The sequence below is a fragment of the Haliaeetus leucocephalus genome, unplaced genomic scaffold (assembly GCF_000737465.1).
Source record: "Haliaeetus leucocephalus isolate CR32 unplaced genomic scaffold, Haliaeetus_leucocephalus-4.0 Scaffold871, whole genome shotgun sequence".
Classification (NCBI taxonomy): domain Eukaryota; kingdom Metazoa; phylum Chordata; class Aves; order Accipitriformes; family Accipitridae; genus Haliaeetus; species Haliaeetus leucocephalus.
Genome location: NW_010973307.1, coordinates 3,544,578 through 3,568,366, shown reverse-complemented (window position 1 = coordinate 3,568,366; position 23,789 = coordinate 3,544,578). Strand labels below are relative to the sequence as shown.

General features: G+C 37.3%; 1 protein-coding gene across 3 annotated transcripts in view; it reads right to left on the bottom strand.

Moving 5' to 3' along the window:
- Positions 1 to 23,789, bottom strand: part of KIF13B (kinesin family member 13B) — a 129,357-nt gene that overhangs the window by 56,262 nt on the left and 49,306 nt on the right. The window contains exons 2-13 of one of the 3 annotated variants that reach the window (XM_010583159.1): positions 21,534 to 21,549; positions 20,697 to 20,805; positions 19,668 to 19,728; positions 17,843 to 17,935; positions 17,006 to 17,186; positions 16,512 to 16,599; positions 15,012 to 15,146; positions 12,870 to 12,982; positions 12,322 to 12,433; positions 7,399 to 7,611; positions 4,360 to 4,470; positions 1,352 to 1,486 (exon numbers count right to left, since the gene is read on the bottom strand). In XM_010583159.1, coding sequence (XP_010581461.1) covers positions 1,352 to 1,486; positions 4,360 to 4,470; positions 7,399 to 7,611; positions 12,322 to 12,433; positions 12,870 to 12,982; positions 15,012 to 15,146; positions 16,512 to 16,599; positions 17,006 to 17,186; positions 17,843 to 17,935; positions 19,668 to 19,728; positions 20,697 to 20,711 — 1,257 coding nt within the window. In that variant the 5' untranslated portion in view covers positions 20,712 to 20,805; positions 21,534 to 21,549. Of the gene's footprint in view, positions 1 to 1,351; positions 1,487 to 4,359; positions 4,471 to 7,398; positions 7,612 to 12,321; positions 12,434 to 12,869; positions 12,983 to 15,011; positions 15,147 to 16,511; positions 16,600 to 17,005; positions 17,187 to 17,842; positions 17,936 to 19,667; positions 19,729 to 20,696; positions 20,806 to 21,533; positions 21,550 to 23,789 lie in introns of those variants that run through there. The other 2 variants (XM_010583158.1, XM_010583161.1) reach the window with 2 other exon arrangements.

Here is a 23,789-nt window from a genome sequence, read left to right as displayed (position 1 = left end):
TAGGCAAAACAGCTGTATGTCATTTTATCAGAAGAATTTCAAAGCACAGGGATTTCTACACCAAAATTCTTAACAAACAAAACAAATTTGTGTTATTAAAAAAAATAGTAATGAAAGACTAACTGAAACACACAAAACGTACCTCAAGCAAAGGGGTTTTCTCTAGAAAAGGAAAATAGCGCAGTACCACCTGAGACTTTTCTCCTGGTACTGATGGGCCAAGGCTTGTTTTTTGAGCAGGCTTTGGCTTCACTGTACTCCTGTCTTGTTCACAATGAATACCACAGAGGCTGGCCCTGCTTCAACAGCTGACAGTGTCGAGGCTGATTTAGCAGCTTGAGTCATACACTGGGCACCTACGTGCAGGGCGTCTGGAAAGGATTCAATGCTTCTCCTGAAACCTGAACTCAGCTCTTTTGTCCTTTTTAATGACTTTTAGCAGGTACAACATTGAAAAAGTTCTTTCCCTTGCTTTCATTGAGATATCACAGAGCAACGATGACTAATACAAAAGAGGATCACGTATTTCCTAAGACTGACTAAACCAAAACCATCTTTCAGCCCAATTGCTAATTTTGTGGCTGTTTTAAGAGTTATTATAGACCACTTCAAAGGGAAGAGAATGATTTAATGTGAATTTCAAAGTGCCAATGTTCTTACACTGCTAAATTTTTAGAACTTGTATTCTAAAATGTGACTTAAAAATGGTTGTACCTCATTTCTCCTCCTGACTCCAGATCACATCTAGAGTTTGTTAAACTAGAATAAACTGCCCAAATGTTTCAGCGCAGAGTTCAAAAGTCATGTCACGTGTTTTATGTTTAACATCAGTAACAGGGACTGCACATCAACACAAGTGCTAAGGCAGAAGAGAACTTGATTTTCACCCCTGGCAAGTTGCATGAAGAGGAATAAAAATGCATTTTATAAACTGAAGACAGTAGGGAGAATTTGGACTACACACGTAGAAGCAAGCTGATGACTGATATGCCCAATCTTTAGATAAAACAATTTTCTGGTTTCTTGTGAAAGCTGGCATTAAAAAAAAAAAAAAAAAGACCAAAAAAAATCCCAACCAAACCAAAACCAGGAGACAGTTTTGCAAAGAGAACACCTCTAAATTTCCTTCAAAAAAACCCCAAAACATTAAATCCTCAAACCTTCCTCAGCTATGAAGAATTACATTCTAAATAAAAAGGTTGTACTCATATTACTTTTAATGAAGCAGTGAATATCAGAGAATGCTTTAGATATGCAGTTTTTATAAAATTCTCTAAGTACACCTCTGCCAATAGCATTAGAGGCCTACTTCTATTTAAAAAAAAAAAAAAATCTCAATATTTATTTTTACCTTTAAATAGTACACCAGAAGTTCGTTAAGAGCTGGATCTGCATTCAAATTAACCAGGAAGCACTTATTATCCCCAACTTTTATTCCGGAAGACTGAAGAGATATGCCAAGGCTTTCCAACTGTTTCTGACGCTCCTGCAAGAGGGTAGCCATCAAAATTAAGCTGATTGACGTACAGTCCTTCGGAAATGCATCCCTATCTGCCAAAGCCACAAGACAAAATGATGGACTTCTGAAAAAGAGAACTCTTTCTGCCACAATAGATTAGACACAAAAGCCTTAGTTATATCAAGCTTTGATCAGGATATCTGTAATTTCTCTTGTCCTTCCACCTCTGGTCTCAGAGGGCTACGTGCTGTGGTCTCACAGAGTTGCATCTTCCTAGTGAAAAATGAAAACAGCTGAGAGCAGCACACTGCAGTACTGTAGGAGCTTCTCCATGACCTCACTGGAACAGCAAAATGCTACCACAAAGACATCTCTAGAGCCCTTTATTTTCTCTTTTGAGCTAAAAAGCAACAAGTTAAGTTAAATCCCTGCCAAGTCAAGCTCCATGTCTATCTTTTATTCCAGAGCAATCAAAATGACAAAAAACTGGCAACCTGCTATTTAAGTAATGCAAATAACACTTCCTGCTGAACAAGAATAGTAGCATTTTGGATGGTGTTTTGTTCTTGTCAATAGACTTCATAGAATTCAACAACAAAGGATTACTGTGCAAAAATGTATGTCTTTCAAAGGGAAGTGTTTGGGTGAAGGCTAGAGCAGTGAAAGAGGAACACTAAACATTTCTGACTTTAGAACAGAAAGGGATTCTTCTACCAAAAAAACCCTGAGATAGAAATGTTGAGGATTGTTCCCAGGATCATACAGAAACTGAAATGAGACTCACTATCCACAACAGCAAAAAAAATTTTAAAAATTAACATAGGAGGCCTCTTACAGAACTATTAAGGGGAAGCAGAAACAGGAGAGGGTAAAACAAGTAAAAAAAATACAAGAGATCTACAGCACTTTCCCTGTGATGTTGAAACTTAAAAAAAAAAAGAAAAATTAGCAGAGATTATGTAGGAATAATGCTGGAACGTTTACTAAGGTTCTGACCCTTACCTACCAGTTTGCTTTGTATTTAAAAACCTAGTATGTCATACTATTCAGTATAATTCTCTGTTCAGCATTGGAGTTGTACCAGCTCTAATCAAGATTAAAACCGCAAGCACAACTCGGTCTTGATTTTCTCTACCCTGTCTCCCCACACACTTACAAAACCAACATAATGCTCTCGTAAGGAAAAGTTGTGTGTGTTGTGAGAAAGAGAGAGAACAAAGAACAGAGGAAAAACTGCAGTGTGATGTCAAAGATCTCTCTTCCGATCATCAGTGCCAGGCTCTGAAGTTCACATAATTCCTTATTATTTACAGTGATAAAGAACGTGTTGCCCAAAGGAAGACTTGATCTCATAGGATTAACTTAAAGAAAATGAGACAGTTTCTGTTAACTTTTGCTCAAGACCTAATGTTAATTAACTTAAACATTCAAAATACATTAAAAATATGTCAAATACTCACTGAAAATGTGAAAAATTGCCTGTTCACATAGTCATTAAGGCTTTGAACCCTTACTGCTGCTCCATCTCTACAAATTGCCTCTTTGATGGCCCTCATTCTTTATGAGGAATCATCCTTTCCTCAAAGATTTACAATTATCTCTCCATCCTACCCGCCTACCCTGCTACAATTTCACAGACAGATGTTGGTGGAAACTGGCCAAAAAATAAAATCACTTGACAAGCCACGATATAAATGCCTTTAACCTTGGGCCTCCATAAACCTGCTGAAGATGGCAGTAGGCTCTTTCCACTGGCTTCCAAACGGTCCTGAAACAGCCTCATACTGCACAAACACTAGTCCTTATCCCTCCTCTGAAAAAAAAAAAATTTTTCTACAGTTGCAAGGCTCATGAAACTCCAGCTCTGAAACATCGTAACATGGTAAGAATTTAAAGACAAAAAAGGAAGGCAGCTAAAAAAAGCAGCTATATGCAAACACCAAGGTAGATTTAGTCTGTAGTGTTGAGCCCATTACTCCAGTTTTTCAACCTCCTCGCACGCTCAGGGTTTCTATGCCTAGAAACTATTGTGTAGGATGAGAGCAGAAATATTATTACTACTACTACTACTATTATTATTATTCACCCTTATAACAGGCAGGAAAATCCATGGTACGAATCTGCATTGAAAGCCAGGAAGCCCTCATAGTCACAAGCGGCATTTCTGACAACGCATCTTTAAAACTACAGCCAACACAGTCTATTCTGATTGTATCATCTACAAGAGGGCTTTGCACCGGAGGCTCCGTTTTCTCCTTATTTATTACATGCTGTTCATCATGTCCTATCTTTCAATAGTCCTCCCCCTCAAAAGCTCCTTACTGCAAATATATACATCAGCAAGCATGTGGTAAGAATTGGAAGTGTCATGCAATAATCGTGGTGACCTGCACAATTTTTCAACGTAACTATCATATTCAATTATGGTCTGAGGCCCTAAATATCAGCATAAGAGGTATTAAAACACACAGGGATCCTGAACAGTTCTATTTTTTAATATTCTGAATGCCCTTTGCCTTGTGTATTGAGGCACTCTGTGCATAACCTTGCATTTAATGCTCTCAATGCTCCATCTTTCATCACAAACAACAATTTTACTGTCTGAAGAATACAAAATCCCTGTAATCCTCTCATCCATGGATTATTATTCTTTTTAAATAACTTCTCCATTTGCATACAGTAACAATTTATTATTGTCACTGGAATAGTGATCTGGGAGACACCCAGCTATCACAGGAATTAAGTGAAGCTTTTCAAAAGGGCAATAAGCTTGACCTACTTACCCATAAATGTGGGGAGGGGAGAGATTCAGACAATCTCTATGAACTGACAGACAAAGGAAACAAACCTATTTTTCATTAAAAAAAAGGGGGGGGGGGGCAGGGAAGAAAGCAGCAAACCTGTGCTATCTCCTCAGTTTTTCTTAATTTTTCTTCCCAGGTGACAGTCATTTCCTGAATCAACTTTTCTGATTCCTCCAATCGTTCTTTTAATTCTGGTGATTTCATAGCCTGCAGAAACAAAAGCAAATAAAACAGGAAAGCTTCTTTGTTGTGCTTTGTTTTTTTCACATCACTGTCACACAGGTGAGGAAAAAAGGAAACATAACTTTACTTGTTTTCCAAGGCATACTTACCAGTAAGTAAAGGAGTTTTTAAAATACATATTGCATATAAATGCAGAATCCATCAAAAAAGTTAGTTTAATTAGTTTCAAGTACAGATGCTAAAGTGGAGTTTATATACTCCAATGCAAAACAATTACATGATACTGGCAGATTTGCACAAAGATATTCAAACACAAACTAATCTCATTTCTATACCGATACAAGTATCCTAAATGACTCATATCTAAACCAATCTTGTTTCTCAAGACACTGCTGATCTGGTTAGCCACCATTGTCTCAGCTGCCACTTAACATCTCAGTCACTTAAACTGCCATGCCACCAAACCACAAAAATATTTTTATTGTTCATTTTGATATGGCCTGAAGGATATGATTTTTTTCTTTCTATAGCAAATATTGAGGCACCCTAGGTGTTCTGGTTATCCACCTCTACATATGCATTTTACAGAGCAAATATCAAAAGAAGCCTTACGATGTGCTTCTGGACACTGGAATTCAATTTGCTTGCTAATCTATCACAGCTCTAATTTTGGTTTGTGAAATAGTCAAAGGCCCACGTTCCATCCAAGGACTAACTTGAGAATAAGAAGATATCCCCACCGCCACTAACCAGACACTCCAAAAACTGAAAGGACATGAACATTTTTATACTACATATATTTACTTCCTCCAGTCTCGGTATTGGCATATTCCTCCTCTACTACCTTTAACAGAGAGCCTGTGGAATTCCCTACATTGTTATTTCATTACTGCTACCAAGACGAAAATGGTTTTGGCTGGTAGGCATTTATGCAATGCCAATTAAACAATGCAAGCATCGTTCTCCATCAGATATTCCCTTACCATAAAACCAAAACTCCTCACAGTAATCCAAATCAGAGTGGCCTCCTTAGAGAGCAATTTGTTCAAGGAAAGAAGCAAGTGCCAGGAGTGGAAAATCCTGTTTTAAGACAGGAGTTTCCTCTGCCTCAAGACACAACAGTCTAGAAACTGTCAGCTGATGTGTCCCATGTAGTCTTTTTCTGGTTGAATATCTCAAATACCTAAATACAGGGTAAAAGGGAACATGAATTCCCCCAGGAAGGAAAGCGAAGCCAAGACAATCTCCTGAACAAAGATTTATTATGACTGATAAAACATGATCAGTGCAAAGGCACTGGACACTATGGAGGCCGACAGGAAGGTGAAGCCTAGTTACTCTCAAGATCTAAGTCTTGTTTGTCCATTTTTTTGGACCTGGGCCAAAATTACTCAACATTTTCACATGCTTCAACTGCAAAATGAGCTAGGTAATTCTCCTCACTCCCTACAATGCTTATACAAACAACAGATATACGGGCCCAGACTCACACCAGACCAGCAGGTGTGCTTCTCTGCTGAAAGCAGTTAGTTTAAATTCCCAGCTTAGGAAGGACAGGCTGTGGTCTTGGCACAGAAAAATTAAACCATGTGATATTAATTTCAACAATGTGTAGATTAAAAAAGAAAAGGGGAAGAGAGGATAATGCCTAACTCTTCTGGGGGGGAAAAAAAAAGTGAACTGTTAAGTTCTGTTCTGCCTCACCTGTTTAGGAGTGAAAAGGATACTGATATCAAAATGAAAAAAAAACCCCAAACCATGACTTAGTAACCTCTATATTTGCAAATGCGCCTTGAAAATGTAACCTGACTGTCATAAGGGGTCAGTGGTTTTGTTCACTTAAAAAGTTATTTATGCACAATTCTGTAAGAACAATTAGATGGGCTACAAATGTAATAAACTGAAAGGAGTACGAGACAATGAATGTAGTTTTTGACCTTTACTGTGTAGCCTCTTAATAGCAAACCACACCATTTTTTCCATGCTCTTTGTCAATGCCACTGAGATGACAACTAGGGTGGGATTTTAATACTTGGGAAAGGAAGTATTTATTACTTGATATTTAGGAAACACTACTTCATTCTTTGGAAAGCTGCCATTATTTTGGCATTAATGCTCACAAAGGAAACAAATAGGGAGCACTTGCACCTCTTGGAGTATTGTTAAGTTTGTGGTTGATATTTTAGAGGAATTTTTAGATATTTAACTTGAGATACCTTAAAGAAACTGATATACATTTATTGGATGCCTAGCATATGAGGCAGCTCACATGAGAACAGTCCAAAATTCACTAGTCATTTCTAATACCACAGCCAGCATTCCCTGCATACCTCATGAGGCAAATAGTGTAATCATAATATTTCTGAATTACAAAACAGATGGATTACATGACTATTGCTTTGCCACATTCGAGAACAGAACTCAGAATTACGCTAGTTCTTGGCCTTCATCTAACATTTAGACCATGCTCCTTTTACAATTTCATTGAGGTAGCTATGCAAATATTCTTAATATTGTCTAGCACCTGTAAAAGACTCAGCTGAGAACAGTTAATGCTTGTAAGCAAGCAAGCGTTATTTAACTGAATTCCCATCTTGCAGGATGTAGCCACACTGAATTCTTAAAATACACGGGCAAAGCTCTACCTATAAATTGCACAATCTTAAGACTCCACCCCTATTCCTGCCTGCATGTGTTCTTGCTTTTAATCTGTATCTCGCAATAAAAACAAGATTGCTCAACAAGGTGTTGATACCAGAACCTGGTATCTCATGTTATCACCCGTGCTTCAAGACTCATGTACAGAAAAATGGAAAGAAGTGATATAAAGGGAGATTTCTCGTAGATACCATGTAGTAATACTTTGTGGTGTTCATTTTTGAGAGCCAGATAAGGAAGTCCTGACAACAGGGTTTACAGGACTTAGTGGCTAGTCAAGACTAAAATTTGTACCTCTGCTTTTGTGAGCTGTTCTCGCAGCTTCTCCACTTCCTCACGGAGCTCCCGAATAATGCGAGCGTTAGGATCTTCGTTCACCACGGCGTGATTAACGATGTTCTTGGCCCTGTCTGCATACCTCAGTGTTGAAAGGGTCTCATCATAGTTGTCTGCTGCTGGGCTTACTGTTGCTACCATGGCAGTCTTGCTGTTACCTCCAAGGCTATCCTAGAAAGTGGTAGAGGTTATAAAATTAAAACAGAAGGTTTCTTTCATTTTACCCAGTCAATGAACTTAGGCAGCAAATAATAACCTGGGGTTGGGAGTAGATGGGGGCAACTGATAACAGAAACATTTTTGTCAGAGCTCCACAGTTTAAAATTAATATTTTAAGCTTTGTAAATCAGTAAAAGTTGTCATTTTCAGTCTTGTTTGGGTTGTTTATGTTTTTTTTAAGCACATTTAGGAAATGTCATTCTTGGCCTTCAGAATTAGTTTTAGTTTTAACAGGAATGAAAATAGTCCATTTTTAGGGCTTTATGGTGCCTAGTAAGGACTTCAGAGGTTTACTTCATGTTTTCTGCTTAGGTTTATAAACCAGAAATCTAAGCACTTCAGCATTAAACTTCTCAGATACTATTGAACAAGCTCAGGAAAGACCATGATGAATTCAGAATATCTTATTTTAAAGACTGGAAGCGAGACGTCTCCAATAAGCACTTAATTTAAATTACTTAAAGATCTCTTCATAAACAATATAGTTAACTTTATTCTTATAAACATTTCAGAATGGGGCCCTTCCCTTCCCCCCACACTTACAGCTCACAAATCTAAATCGAGTTATGTAAGACATTACCCTTTCGGAATTCGGTTGACAGAGAAGGGTGTGAAACCACATTCCTGCAAGGCAGTGTATCAGGGGAGTGGAGGAAGGAAGGAAGAAAGCGTTCAATCTTTTTATTGATTGCAAAATTGTGGTTTACAATTTTGGCCAGACTATAAAATATAATATTCTGGTTTAAATTTTGCAGCTAATCTTTTTTTTGTTTGGTTGGAGTTTTTTGGTTTTTTACTCAATATCCTTTTCTGAGACGAACCATGCCATTAACTTCCATCTTTAATAACCCATGAAATCTAGGTCAGGCATTGCCATTAGAACAATCTGACTACATTAGCTGCTTGTCTAACCATTTCAATTACAAAGCACACACGTAACTTTCCCTAGCAATCATTAAAACACCCCTTTAAGTATTTCCTTAAGACTCTCTTTTTTGCTGCATGATGCCTAAAATAGTTTGACAGCAGTCTGGCTGCTTCAGTGGTCAGACAAGCACTGACCACACAGACTGATGTTGCTTCAGTGCTACACTGGTAGCACTCTGCTGTCTCTGGTCATGCAAAACGGCTGCTAGCTCTTTGGGTAGAGAATATAATTTCATTTGTATAGTGTTCAGCACAGTGAGGTACACCAGCATTGTTAGCACTTGCAGGTAAGAGTATTTATAGAGAAGTCAATTGAAAAGAACAGCCTTCTGACCGATACCAGCATGGTTTTTTTCTCATCTGAGGAGCAGCCAATGTTTACTCCAATAAATACATGGCTTGGGAGGATCCACTCTGTAACAGAAATGTTTTTCCAAAGCATCTACTGAAAACTTTAAAATGACTAACAAGAGCACATGACTCATTCGATAGGATTTCTGGCTCTACAGAAGCCAGGACCTTCTTCAATGCATCAACAGTTTTCAAAAATTAGGAACACAACCCCTGTTCTGCATAAAAAGATTAAGTTTATCAGGGAGCTGGCCAGGTACTTTGCTTCCAAATCAAACTTTAACAGTTTGCACTTTGGGAACCTCCTTCACTGCACTAATTAGCTCCAAAATAGGATTAATTCATTATTTGAATTGCAACTCTGCTGTACAGGCAGCTGAGAACGCTGTTACAGTGATACACTGTAATTCACAAAACACCCATTATAAGTTGGGTAAAGTTGCTCTTGTATTGTAGCTATTCAAGCCCAATGCCAGACTGTCCAAAAAAGTTTTATGTATAAAACCGTTGTGCTGATTTCACTGGTTTCTTTAATGTTAAGCAAGAAAGGTAGGCGAATAGTAAGCCAGCCTCTCATTAGTGAAGACAGCATCTGCAAATTACCCTGGAAAGGCTGGGTTTGCATGTGGTAGAGAGACACACAGAGTGGAAATAAATAACTTCTTTCTAAGACTAAACTAACCCGGTCTTCTCTAGCACCAAGATTATTGTGAAAACAACTTAAAATGTAGAGATCAGAAATTGTATTTTTAATAGCAGCCGTCAGTAAAACATGCAGCGCTTCTGATTAAAATGGGAAAACAAGATGTTTGCGCCAGTACAATTTGACAAAACCAAGAAGTTAAAGCACTGACAACTTATTTTGCTTCCTACACATAAACTGATGCCAGTCTTCAAGCCTCCTCTTGCAATAACATTTTTCACCTGGTACTTTGTCTAAAGATCCTCAGTAAAATTAAACAAAAAGTGTTAGATCTCAATGTCTCCTGAACTCTACTAGTTTCTCAGATTTGTGGAGAGACCTTATATGACACATATTCCTAGTGTTAGAACACATTTACTCCACTTCGGCATCATAATTCAAAGTTGAAAGCTAGAGAGAAAGATAGCCCACCATCTCATGGCTTCTACAAACAGGCCTCTTTAAGCCAATAAATCCTTCCTTTGATCTTTAATTTAAAAAATGTTTAAATTTTCCCCTTTCAAAATAAAGCTTCTCTTCAATGAGCTTGTTTGTAAAAAATCCAAAAGCCCCAAACCTTTTGTTTGCACTTAATATAGCTGGATGTTAAAGACACAAAGAAGGTTTGCTTGAAAGAAGGCAGAACAAAAGTGCGCTTCTATTTATGAACTAAAGCAAGTGCTGTGTATGCCCATCGTCATCATAGCTACAATGCATCAGACAGGTGCTAAACAGGAATTTCAGTCTGCTTGCTGGATTTGTTTAGAAATGGAACAGCATAACTAATTCTAACAACAACGCTAGAAATTCGTTAGGAAAGTTTCCACTCTGCTTGCTCAGACTATTACAGCCACATCAGGAACCCGAGCACACATGCCACTGGAGGAAACTGAAGCAAGCTGCACGTTGGTTTTGTTCCCATCTTTACAGAGAGCCAAAAAGCACTTGTTTAATTAAAAACTCAGTGTAAATATAGAGAGGCAAAAAATATATTTAAACACTAAGAAAGTCTTAGGGCAAGGAACACTGTGAAATGAGGATTTACTTTACTGTAGAAAAGCATAGACACTATTTCTGTTATGCCATTCTGATTTTTATGTAGCCCTTGTGACTGTACTATTTGATGTCCAGTATCTGTGATGTTTACATCGGGGAGAAGAGATAAATCATTTCACAGTATTCATGCTAAAAGTTTCATTAAAAGACAGCACTGAGAAAAATGAAGGGTTGTGGTGTCAAGGGGTTACATGAATAGAGATTTTATTTTACTCAAGCATTGAAGTCAACTTTGTTTTCAAATCTTCTTAAGGAAAACATCTTTTTAAATCTCCACACCTCTGTATAACCTGCAAATATCTTTTTCTTCCCACGTGTGCCGTTAAATCATAGGGACATCAAATTCAAACAACATCTAAAAGCATTGCTAAGAATGGGTGGGGAAGCAAAGCAGAGTATTCAAGACAACAAAATCTAGCCAGAGCACCTACAAAAGTAAGAGGACAAAAAAAATGCTGGTGGTGTCAAAAATCAGTTTCTTCCCAGATTATACCTTTCTACTAACAAATATCTTAACTGCTCCTTGATAACAATAAAAGAGAGCACAAGGGAAAAAAGGAAACTTGGTAAGTTAGTATTTCTATGAGACATGGTTATGAAACATCCTGCCAATCAAATGATGAAAAAGAAAAATTTAACAAAATGACAGGTTACAAAAATGAAAGTGAAGTCATCTACATCTGACACCTAATTCAATAATCCTTCAAAATCCAGCTCAACCAAGACCACTCAGGCTGTACCAGCCAAGATAAGATAAAGACAGACAAGCCACCTTTACCAGCAGGCAAGCTTTTTACAGGCAGAAGTAGCTACGCTTGTGTTTGCCACTCATTCGGAAAATGGGAGAAATCCAGATGACAACTATACCTAAAATCAAACTTGCACTCCCAAGATTTTTTGTCATAAGGCTACCACACTTTATGACCACTGTATCTACGAAGTGGGAAGAACAACAAAAACAAAAGCTTACCTTTTAATCTGACAAACATAAAACTCGTATTTAACAATTTGTTTTTTCATTTAGACCCTACAGATCTTCATCCAAGTGCCATCATGATATACTCTTTTTCCCCCAAAATAATACCAAATAGAGTCCTATACAGTACAGAAAATGATTTAACTGCTCATTTCACATGAATATGATACATAATGACTTCTGACCTGTTCCTCAGAGTGTAACTGGTATAACGCTCTGCAATTATACTCTGCTGACAAAAGTAGACTATATTAACAAATAGACAATTAGGAAAAGGTAATAGTCTTAATCAAAATCTTTACAGCTAACCATACCAGTATGTAAAATTCAGTTGCATGTGGCAATAGGCCAAATTAAATTAGCCCCAATGTTGTGTGTGAAGCTGTATGTAAAATGACCCATAAAAGATAATGTGCTTTTTTAAATTATTATTATTTTTTTAAAGTTCCTTATTCTTTAAGCCATTACAGGTCAGCAGAAAACAGGGAACATATTTAGTCTGTAGGGGTACTAATGGCTTATATCCAGCTAATTTTCCAAAGACAATTATGATTAACATCAAACCCAGAAAACGAGACAAAAGAACAGCGCTTTATTTCATTGAATGGGATTCTTCTCCCCTTTTCCTCCCTTTTATTTCTCTTTAAAAAAACAAGATCAGAGTACTTACTTTAAGTAACCAAGTCAGCACAGAATCACGATAAGGAACAAATTTGTTCTTGTTCTTGCCAGCAGCCTGGTCTGCCAGGGCAGAAATAACCAGCCCAAGAGTTGTGAGGGATCTGCACAGAGAACACAAGCAGCCATTAACAAGCATAAATATTCATCAGACAAATGCATATTTAGACAGTGACTTTCTCTCCAAAAACGAACTCCGAGGAAAAAGTTCCTAGTACGGTTTTGATCACTTTTCTCACAAAAGCTCTACTTCTTGTTTTCAGTATATGTTTTCAGCCTTAATAATCATGTCTTCACAATGCAACTATGTGGTAGTTGCAAAAACAGAAGTACAGAATTAAAAATGCCAATCATTTTAAATAGGCAGGGATCTCATTCAACCACTTAAGAGTATTGTATGTCAGAAAGAGTAGCAGAGGGAAGGGAAGAAGAAAACTACAAGAGCTTATATTGACTTTATCCTATTTTACAAGTATGCTGTATTTAGCAGTCATGATTGTACTGATGAAAAAAGCAAAAGAAATAATCACAGAGTCTTACTTGTTAATGTTGCTTCCTTCTTTCAGCCTGTCTCCTGCAGCACCAGTCTTAGTTGCCCTTTCACTACCCGCTAAGTCCACCAAACTCAGCTTGCCCACCTTCTCACCTGATGTCTGCAGAAGGAACCAGAGAACAGCTACTGTTAGTTCACTCAAATTAAGTTACATAGTTTGACGTATTTTCTAACAAGAATCAAGCTTCATTTCTTGGTGTAGAATCTCTGCAGCTGTTCCAAAACCTTTGAAAATCATTGGACTTGAACAGTATCCTGTGTTAACTCACTAGCTGCTGCTTCAGAAACAATAGGAGGATTTGAAGTGAAGTCAGATACACTAATATCTTCAAGACATCTCAGAAATCTCCAGAGGAGAGGGTACACAGGGCACAGTAGAAAAATGTTAAACCAAGAAAAATGCAGAGGTAGTAAAGGCCAAGGAGTCAGAAAGACATGGTGTTTACAATCCCATCTTGAAAAGTCTCCTAAAAATCTCAGATTTTATACCAGGTTTCTTCTGTTTTTCAGAGACTAAAAATGAACATGATAAGAAGCACGTTATAATTTACAAAAATTATTACAGTTGCAAAGTCTCCTATATCCTTAACAGCCTCCTAGAAAGCAATCCAAGCTATGCAAGTATTCAAACCCATAACACAGATTTTGTTACAAATCCTTTTATTTCATTTGACCCAAAATGACATTCTGAAACACGCCATGAATTTCATATGTTAATTTGAAGTTGAAGAGCAAATTGTCTTTGAGAACAGTTTGCTCACATCATGCTTTTCTGCAGCATCTACAACTTTAGCATCTCAGTATCACAGTTGCAAAGTACTACATTCCCCTAAATGAACAGGATAATTAGAATCAATATGCTTTCAAAAATGTTACTCTAAGCCTCTCAAAATATAGTGTGATCATCAGGCCATACTGAAACTTGTCATTTCCAGGACTGAAAGGACCAGCAGATGGGAAAACAGAGAAATCTGTTCCAGAAACTCACATAGTGGTCGCTGGAAGATGCAGAAAAGACAGACAAGCAGAACTACCACCTTGCATCCACAGGCTGACCATGACCCCACAAAAATATGGATGATAAGAATGCAGTACAGCCACAGCAAAAACAGAATGACAAACTATGGCAAATCAAAAAGTTCAGTATAGTATGACTGCTGATTTGAAGTGCAAAGGGGGAAAAAAAAAACAAAGAATAAGGAAAATTGTTTGTATAAGAAGATTGGTGGAGATTGAGAAATAAGGAGGAAAAAAATCCAAATGCTTACTATGCTTTACATTGTATTCAATGTTTAGGCACATGCATGCCTTAGATTCACTCTGTGGACACTCAAAATTGCTCCAAAGCTTTGAAGACAATGAAGAATTGCCCAAGTACAGAATCTATCAACAAAGTTTAAACAGTTTTGGTATAGATCTATTTCAATTTTACTTTATCACCATTTTCTGTGGGGGATTAAATAATATTAACATAAATGTATTTAACATCCCTCCTCCAAGGAACATTTACATATAAGGAAAGGTAAAGAAAAATACTTTCACATTTAAATGTCTTTTAGATATTTAATATATATACATAAAAATATTAAAGTCATACAATGCAAAATTTTTGCAATGAGTGTTTCTCTTTATAAAGTTGATAATTTATACATATTTGCATGAAATAACCCCTTGAAAGAGATTACCAGATGTATACTTAGGTGTTCTTTTATTTTTCATCTACACATTATACCTTTAGTTTCTGCTCCAAGTCTGTACTGTACATTGTTGCTTAAAAAGAAGTGTTTCTTTAGTTTAGATTCTAGGACTAGGAGATCCTTCCTGCACTCTCCAGCAGGTCTGCTGCAACTTGGGGCCTGCATTTTTGCTTTCCATTTCAAAAAACACATTTCTACTTACAAACCTATTAAAACTGATTTCCCTACATTGGGGCATAAGCGCATGAGCATTACGAGGACTTAGCCAGACAAAGCCATAGCTAACTTGATCCAGTGCTAGCAGTGCACAAGGGCAGGAGACTGTAGCAAATGACGCAGCTCCAACCAACATTTCTATGAGTCTATGAAATACATTAAAGCAAGAGACACACATCCAAGCTTAACATTTCGACCTTCTCTTGTTTTACTTACCCCTGACTGCACATCATAGAGTGTGTGGGTGAGGATAATCTTGAAGACTGCATGGGACCGACTGCTCTCCTCATTCATGTTGGTTGCAGCCACTGTTCGAGATTTGTTGCCCTCAGACATCAAGGACTCGATGTCCTAGATACAATTTTCACATTCGTAAGCATATCTGCATTAACATTCTTTTCAATTATCTACTGAAACAATCTCATTGTGGTAAAATACACCAAGTATTTTCCCACTTAAGTTTCCTACCATTTATTCATATAAAGTGTAAGAAAAAATACTGTGATCTCCCCTTTAACAACTATAAATTACACAATGTTGTGACATGCATATTCATCCATCACCTCTACCTAGATATTAAATTACCAATACAAAAATGCACCTGGCTGCACATAGCAATACTCAAAAGCAAATAAAAAAGTGAGGAAACAGCAATTCATGTTTGAACACTGTAACATTTTAGCCTCAGTTGTCAAACACGTGTTCTTGAAATCTGTAATACTGACATAAGGCTCAAAGTTTTATAAAACAGAACTACCCTAAACATGTCATTATATTCCTCCTACATGTAAGAGCTTATAAAGTCCTCTGATATGTTAAGTTTTGATACTTGAGAAATATGCAGCTTGCCTGCTTCAGAGTTTTACAGCAATCCTGTAAAATAGTTAAAACTTTAGAGTCTTGGGCTTAACTTTTATTTAAGCATCTCTAGCTGGATGGTGCTAAAAAAACCAAAAAAACAATCAAACAAAAGACCACCACAGACCACTTTGACTCTGTATGCTCTATTACACAAAGCTGCCGGGCAACATGTAAAGGAAAAGCATGCAACGTGTCTTGTCTTAACAGAAACCACCAAAGGGAGGTAGATGAATAGCTGGACAGACTGCAATAGGAAGGACTGCACCATTTTCATGTTTTGCTTAAGATGACGGAATTCCATCCCATATTTACTCATTTCTCCCACAGTACATTGATGCTTCTTAAAGATTAGGACATTTTGTGAATGCATATATAAACATTGTCTATCTAGCAAGCAAGCTTCATGTAACATTCTTAAGTATTTGCCTTGTAAACAACCACTAGTTTATAATTCCAGTGTGCCTGTGTGCTACTGGTAAGTGAAATTACTAGGCAGTAGCATGACAGCCAAAACGTGGTACTGAAAGCCCATCTCTGCTAAATCCTGGTTCTGTAATTAATCATGGAACACTTTCTCATGGATACAGCATACACTCATCTTAAGTTTGGGAGGAAAGCTGTTTCATTAAACAGTTGAATTACTTCCAGAATTACTCAATAGTACAGGATGAAGATGAGTTTCTGCTCTTAACTCTGTTCTCCCCTCTGATCACAATACAACAATCCTACAGCTCTCTTGCTCTAAAATCCACGTTACTGCCATGGCAGTTAGGAGTAGCTTAATAATTTTGATCTGCTTAAGGGACCCTAGTGTTTAGGATGTCAATACAAGCCTTTCATGAAATTGATCCTTACCTTGTAGCTAGCAACAGCTAGTTTGGATAGGCCATCTACGTAAGGACCATAAACACTGTGTTCTCTAACTTTTAATGACTGACGGCTTCTGGTTGGAAAAAAAAAGTTATTTATAAGCACATGACTGACTTAAGACAACATTTACAGAAAGTCAGTTTCTCACTGACAGATCTCAAACATGATGGTCTTACAAATACCATAATAAAGCACAGAACAAGGACTATAATGCAAACAAAAAAGCCTTATGTCTACAAGTAAAATGTTGACATAGACATTTTTGTCACTTCATAAAAGCTAGCATTAGGGTGAGCTTACTCCAAGCTTTTAGTCTTACTACTTTATTTTGATTTAAAATGAAAGGATACTGAGGTCAGGAAGAAGCGAAAGCCATCCTACACAAATGCCTTAGATGGGATCCATTAAGGCAAACTGGTTATGGAAAGGAAGAGTGTATGACAAGACATCACAGTGCTGTTGACACACAAATTACTTACCCTTTTGGGTCAAGAAGATCTCTGACTTTCTCATTGTATATCTCCATGTAGGATACTTCCACTTTGAAACACTGCTCTTCATTTTCTTCTTTTTGTGCTCTTTCAAAGAGTCCACTGCAAAGTCTAGGGATTAATCCAGGCTGGTCGGCAGTACCCATCATTGTGTATGATTTTCCAGATCCTGTGGGAGTGAATCTATGATTAGTGTACATGGAACAAAGTTTCTTGCTGTGCAGAACACAGAAAAGGAAATAGAGAGAAGAGGTTAAAAAAAAATGTTTGCATTTCAGTGAAAGACGTTCGTGCAGTCTTCTACTTTAAGGTAACCAAAACACCATTTAGCTAAAGACTATTTAATTAAAAGGAAAAGCAAAACAATAAATTTAGTTCAAACTGACAGAAGACTTCTTCAGGTAGATATAGTCTTACTGCAGATAACAACCCACTAACACCCACATATGTGCCACAATGAGAAAAATCAGTTGCACAAGCATACGCATTTTAGCACATTACATTTAAAATTACTATTAAAGATATTTCTAACTGCAGAAGCAGAAAATATGAGTGATGCACTGAACTCAAGGACGATCATGGTCATTCCAAAGATTATAATCTACGGTGTGAGAAATAAGGGTAGCCAGCAGCAACAGACAAAATCCTATTTCTCATCCTGTTCACCTCATATCTAATGTTACAAAAGAGAAAAACATTTCTTATCTACATTAAAAGGCATTTCTCCTGAAACAATGTCACAACAGCCATGAAAAGACTCTTCAGTCAGAATGTAACACCATTTGCGTCAACAATATTTTTTGCTTACGTCCGGAAGGGACTTACCAGTTTGCCCATAGGCAAAGATGCAAGCATTATAGCCTTCAAAGGCATTCTGAAGAATATTCTCTCCAAGGCACTTGAAAACAACATCTTGACCTAAGAAGTAAAACACACAAGCTAACATTGTAACAAAGCAAGAGATATTTTTTGCTTGATTTGGATTCTTCAATAATTATGTAAAAGCAGTTAGTGTCTTCCTGCTGTTGTTGCCTGAATAGCATCCAGTATTTGCTCCCTCTACAGGAGCAAGACCATCAGCCAGTAGATGTGCACCAGATTTATACTACTGTAAAAATCAGAAGCTGTGATTATCATGCATATACCTGTATGTGCTTAAAACAACATCCTATCAATGTTAATATTCAGAAGTGTTATCAGCAGAAAATCTACTACCAACTGCAGAATTTAATCCACTGGTGAATGACACCGCCTCAAAATATACTCACCTGTACATTTTAACAACTGATGGTTGATTTTAATCTAGGGCAATGAGTAGAGCGCTAGATAATTTTACTGTATATGTGTAAGATATTAAATAATACCATGAGGAGATTTTTGCAGAGAAGGAATCACAACAACATGGGAGATATTATAGCACAAGATAGATATGCATTAGCAAAATATAGGGTATATCACTTATTTTGCAATTTAATTAAATCTGCAGGAACAGCTTTTTGGCTTCTTTTCCAAGCAAAGGAAGAAATGCTTAATATATTTGGGTATTATCTACTTCAACAAAACCTCTATTTTCAGATTTTCTTTTACAAGCAGAGGAACTAAAGTCTGAACAAGACACGGTAGAACTTTACGGACTGAAAAGTCCTCTCAAATATGTTAATGTTCCCGAAAGCTTTCCTTTCTCTCACTGATTGAAGTCCGTATTTTTACATCCAAGTCCACTCAGCATTTTACGCATGCAAAATTACCCATCAAAATTACTAATAGCTGTGCCTAGCCAAGGACAGCAGAATGGTTTTGGACCAAACACTTCCAATGTATAACAGACCATAATATAAGTGACATAGGTGCCTCTGTTAGTTTGAGAAACAAAAAATTTACCTTCCTATGTAATTTGTATGGCTGAAAGTGTCATATTTTTCTCTGTTCCTCACTGAATTACTATTCATTAGTTATTTGTGACAGAAATTAAAATCTAGAAACATACGCATCTTTTATTTTCCTTGCGTTTTTTTTTAAATAAATGTAAACAAGCTTAACCGATCCCAATTTTAAAAGATAACAAGTACGAAAGGAATAGATCACAAGAGGATTAAGTCCAAATATATTTCATATTTTACCATAACTATTTGCCAAAATGTGTCATAATAATACATAGAAAACTTTAAATTCAATACATTATACATTCTCACCAGACCACATGAATTCACATACCCCTATATTAAATTAGGCTTTTTTTGATACTCCATTGTTAAGGTCTAATATAATGTCAAACTCCCATCAGCACTGTGAAACATGAAATTACATATAGCAATGTTCCTCAAATCCTGAAAAGAAACAGATTTGATGCTTTTAAAATTATGTACTTGGAACAGTATTTTAAATACAGATGTAAATACGAGTAACCCATTATTGTGATGGATTTCTCTATTTCCTACACTGTAAACAGGTAGCAATGCCTATTGCTATTATTGTCTTTAGAGAAGAGAAACAGGAATAATTAAAGATTTTCCTTTTTCTTTTGACAACAAGTAGTCATATAGGGGAAGGCACTTTGTGCCATATGGTCTGCGCTCTGTAGCAAACACTGTATTTTAATTAGATCATTTGCACTTGGAGATAACAAGCACAAAGCTACAGTAAATATTACCTGCATATTTTTCTTTAACAGATTCATCCATAGACCAAAAGCAGTGATCGTAAGCAAACACCTGTAGGAAAATAACCAGGAGAACACCTTATAAAAACTGTTGCCAAATCAAACACATTATCCAAATTTTGACAGCGCTGTATTATGGTGAGTAACATCACACTCCTTGGGGCCATTCTGAACATAATACACATTCCTACAGAATTACTTCATTTCTATCAGTTTGAAGCCTAAACACCACCTCTTCCTATATGCAAGCCTGTTCCTTGCTTTTATTTCTTCCTTTCTACTGTGTGAATCCTATTCCATGCACTCCAAAAGTTCTCCATGTGGCAACCGAATGGATGTCCAGGAGCTCTCCTTATCTTCCTTCAAACCCATCCTTGCAATTCATTTTTCACAAGACTTTCTGTTTTGCAAACTGACAGATGTCCCCTAGCTGCTTCTGCCTACCATCTCCCCATGTCTCTTGTCTGCATAAATTAAAGACATGCCTTAGGGTAGGAACCTCTTTCTGCACAAGAGGAATGTGTATTTATACACTGCTGACAAACAGAAGCAGTCATCACAAAGGTCTAATACTTGTAAAGAACAATATAGAGCAAATGAGTTTTATCATGAGAAGAGTAGCGCTATAATCTTTTTAAATAGAAAAGTTTCAATTTTGTGGTAAATCCATTTCAAAGTTCACAGGCACCTTTCACCATGAAAGCTAACCTCAAATAAGACAGTGCATATTTTGGGACAGATGTTTGCAAAAATAACTCCCCTGGGTATGTATTTGCAAAAAGAAAAAAAACCAAAATCGGGGTGATGTCTGACCTACATTCACACAGGCAAAATTTACTCTGTAAGATATAGGAAAAGGGAAGAGCAATGTGTTGCTCTTTGGCTGTTTATTTCTCCTCTAAGCTTAACGAAGGCTGCTCTTTCCCCTTTAGATGTTCTGCATTGCTATGTAGCTGACATTTGCATTATTTCAGATCATGTTGGCAGAGCAAGCGCACCACGTCAGCATCCCACACCCACCTTCTGAATCCTCATTCCATTATTTCTGAAAATTTCCTTTTATCTGTTAACACATTTTTATGTTCCATTTTAGTGAAGCAGCAATAAAGCAAATCTTCAAGTATTTAAACTAAAATAATGAGAAAAATGATGCGAGAGTTGAAAACCTATACTACCAACACATTCAAACTTACTACCTACATTTATGAAAATGCTTAATATAGCAAAGTCCTTGAAATTTAAATAATGTATTTTCAAAAATAGATTGCACTTGTTTTCCCCATACTACATTAATGTCCTAGCATCAACACATAAAAGTGGTTATTTTACATCCTCTAACTGAGGAAACAGCTTGTTTATTTAAAATTAAGGTCTTTGGTTCTTTGAATTTAATATACAAATGAACATATTATAACATCCCACGCCTTCAGAGCATTTAATAAAACATCATTAGCTATATGACCACATCAATAAAGCTGAATCCTAATATTGTAGGATAGAGACAGATATCTGCATACCAAATACAGAGGCACAGAATCATAAGCCATAACAACAAAATGAGTTTGCTGTAACACAGATACCAGAAAATGCTTTTAAAAGCCCCCAAATAACAAGTAGTCTTCCATTCAGTCTGTAATGCTGAGTATGTATGTTCTCATTTGTTCCTGTGACTCATTTTTTGGCACAGGCTGTACAGTGCTCTTCTGCAGCAAGGAGATGCTTCGAGTTTCTTACTCAACAGCTGATCAACTACAGAGCTGTTTTTTGAAATGCTTTTAATATTTGGATAACCCAAGACTGAATAAGTGATATAACAATTTTTCACACACTGATTTAACATGCAATAAAAGCCCTTACCTTTGGTTGGGTCCTACTGTTGCCCGGATCATCAGGAGCAGAAGGGATTTGGTATAGGGTTGGGGTATGAAAAAGAAAGACAAAAGAAAAACAAAGACTGTTAGTTGTAGTGATTTTAGCTTAATTACTCTATCAATTAATACCTCATCATTGGAACACTGTATTTTAAAAGTTTGTTTCTCTCCTCACATCTTCCCTTGCTTACAGATCCCAAGTAATTTTATAAACCAATGCTTATCTCTTTTCAAGAATAAGATTTGAGATGCTGCTCTGAATAAGTGGATTTTAAATTCAAAGCCACTGATTTTTCTCATGCAGCCACCATCTCTTCCCCATTCTCTCCCAGTTGTTTTTTTTCTCGTGACACCTCTCTCTCTCTCTCTCTCTCTCATTTTGTGGGTGTCACTGTCTCTTAAAAACAAAGTACCCAAGCAATGTAAAAATTTCCAAAACCACTTGATCAGCAACTTCAAGAGAGTTATTCAAGAGAAAATTTCAGAATCGAACCCTTGGACTTGCCCAACTCAGCTCTCTTTTTTTGTTTCCCTACAAGAATGAGCAGAGAATAGCAATTCCTTCAATCTGTTATGTGTGTAATTTGAAAGTTTGTTTGGGTTTTTTTGAGTTAGTGTGTTTCTTTTTTTTAAACAACAAAATTACTGGAGTGACCTTTAAAATAACAGCACAGCATCAGTCAATGCCCCGACAGCAGGTTATGCAGTCTTCCCACATACAGAGGACTGGAGAAATGCAGCAAACACACAAGAATGAAGAACCGATATTCTCCTTGTCCTGTACCTTCCAAATGAGATTAGGAAGCTCTTGACACCAGTAACAAGTAAAGTCTTGTGACAAGCATCACTGATTTCTTTTGAACAGAGCAGGAGAAAGACACAGGAGCCATACAAGATTACTCTCAGAGTTCTTGCTGCTCATATGGCTTGAGAAGCGAGTTTAAAAATAGTAATTTCTCAGCATTGTCTCTCAAAAATAATTATTTATTAAGCAAGTCCATCACGTCTTTTTACTTAGGCTTGGATGTAATATGCATATCTGTTTGACATAACAGGAACAAAGGTGACTTTGGAGTGCAGTCGGCATGACCTGCTACGCAGGATGATTATTTAAGTCAAGGCTACCCCATGACAGCCACGTCGCAGGGTCATTCAAGTAAGCAGTAACAACACGACCGCTTTTCCCCCTGCCATCTGGCTAAGTTTGAATAAAAGCTCTCCCAAGGACCTTAGCAGCATGCTTGGCGCAGATTCTCGACTGTCGCTGTTGCTGCTGGGTGGGTTGTAGATATGGAGGCTTATTGAGGGAATCTCCTTCACCAGGGTTTTGATCCAGACACAGGAGACACCAGAGAGCCTGTCTGGATTACTCCAAGAGAGACACAAGAGAATTTTGTTGGCTTTCTGTGCTCTGAAATGCTAGTGGAGCGTTTTGCTGAAGGACTTCACTGGAAACTGCTAAGTGGCTTTTAGGGGTGCTCCTGCTTACAAGGCAGGCTTATTCCTATTCCTGCAGGAAGATCATTCTTCTTGTAAAACAAAGAGAATAGCAAGCCTAGATTCGGAGTTTGAGTTTAGCACTCAGAGGTAACGCTGCTCTTAATTCAGCAAGCGGTTATGCTCATATGCCCCAGCCCAGTCCCAAGGCAGGATTATATTGTGACAATGCAGTTGATCTTTCCAGCCCTCGATACAGGACGTCTTATCGAGTATTTGGATTAAAGCAGCAATAAGGATATAATCTCAGAAGTACTGTCACATATACAATTTTAAGAGGATGGATTATGCTAGGCCATGTAAATCATCAAGCTTAGTTCAGACTAAAGGTCTTAAATTTTCTAAAGAGCTGCACAAACACACAAGCCCATGTCTCGCAGCCTCGCTTAATCCAAACATGAGCAAATGGAAGCCTTGTATCTAAGAAACCCAGCGTACAGCATTTAGGATACAGCACAGATACCTAGAGCTGTAGCTTGTTCTATGTACTTTGGACCAAGAGGAGAATAAATCGGACAAATGTTTCCCTAAGGAAAGCATTAAGGGTGCATACTGTATTACGCAGCATTGTGCTGTGCACGTTATGAACCCATTAATACTGCAGCTACGCGCTGCTATAGCTGGGCCCAGAAACCCATGAAAAGATTTTCAGCCTGATTCAAAATCCCATGGGAAATTAATAGATACGGGGATACGGCACCCACAGCAGCCTACATAGCTACAAGCACACACTGGAAGCACTGGT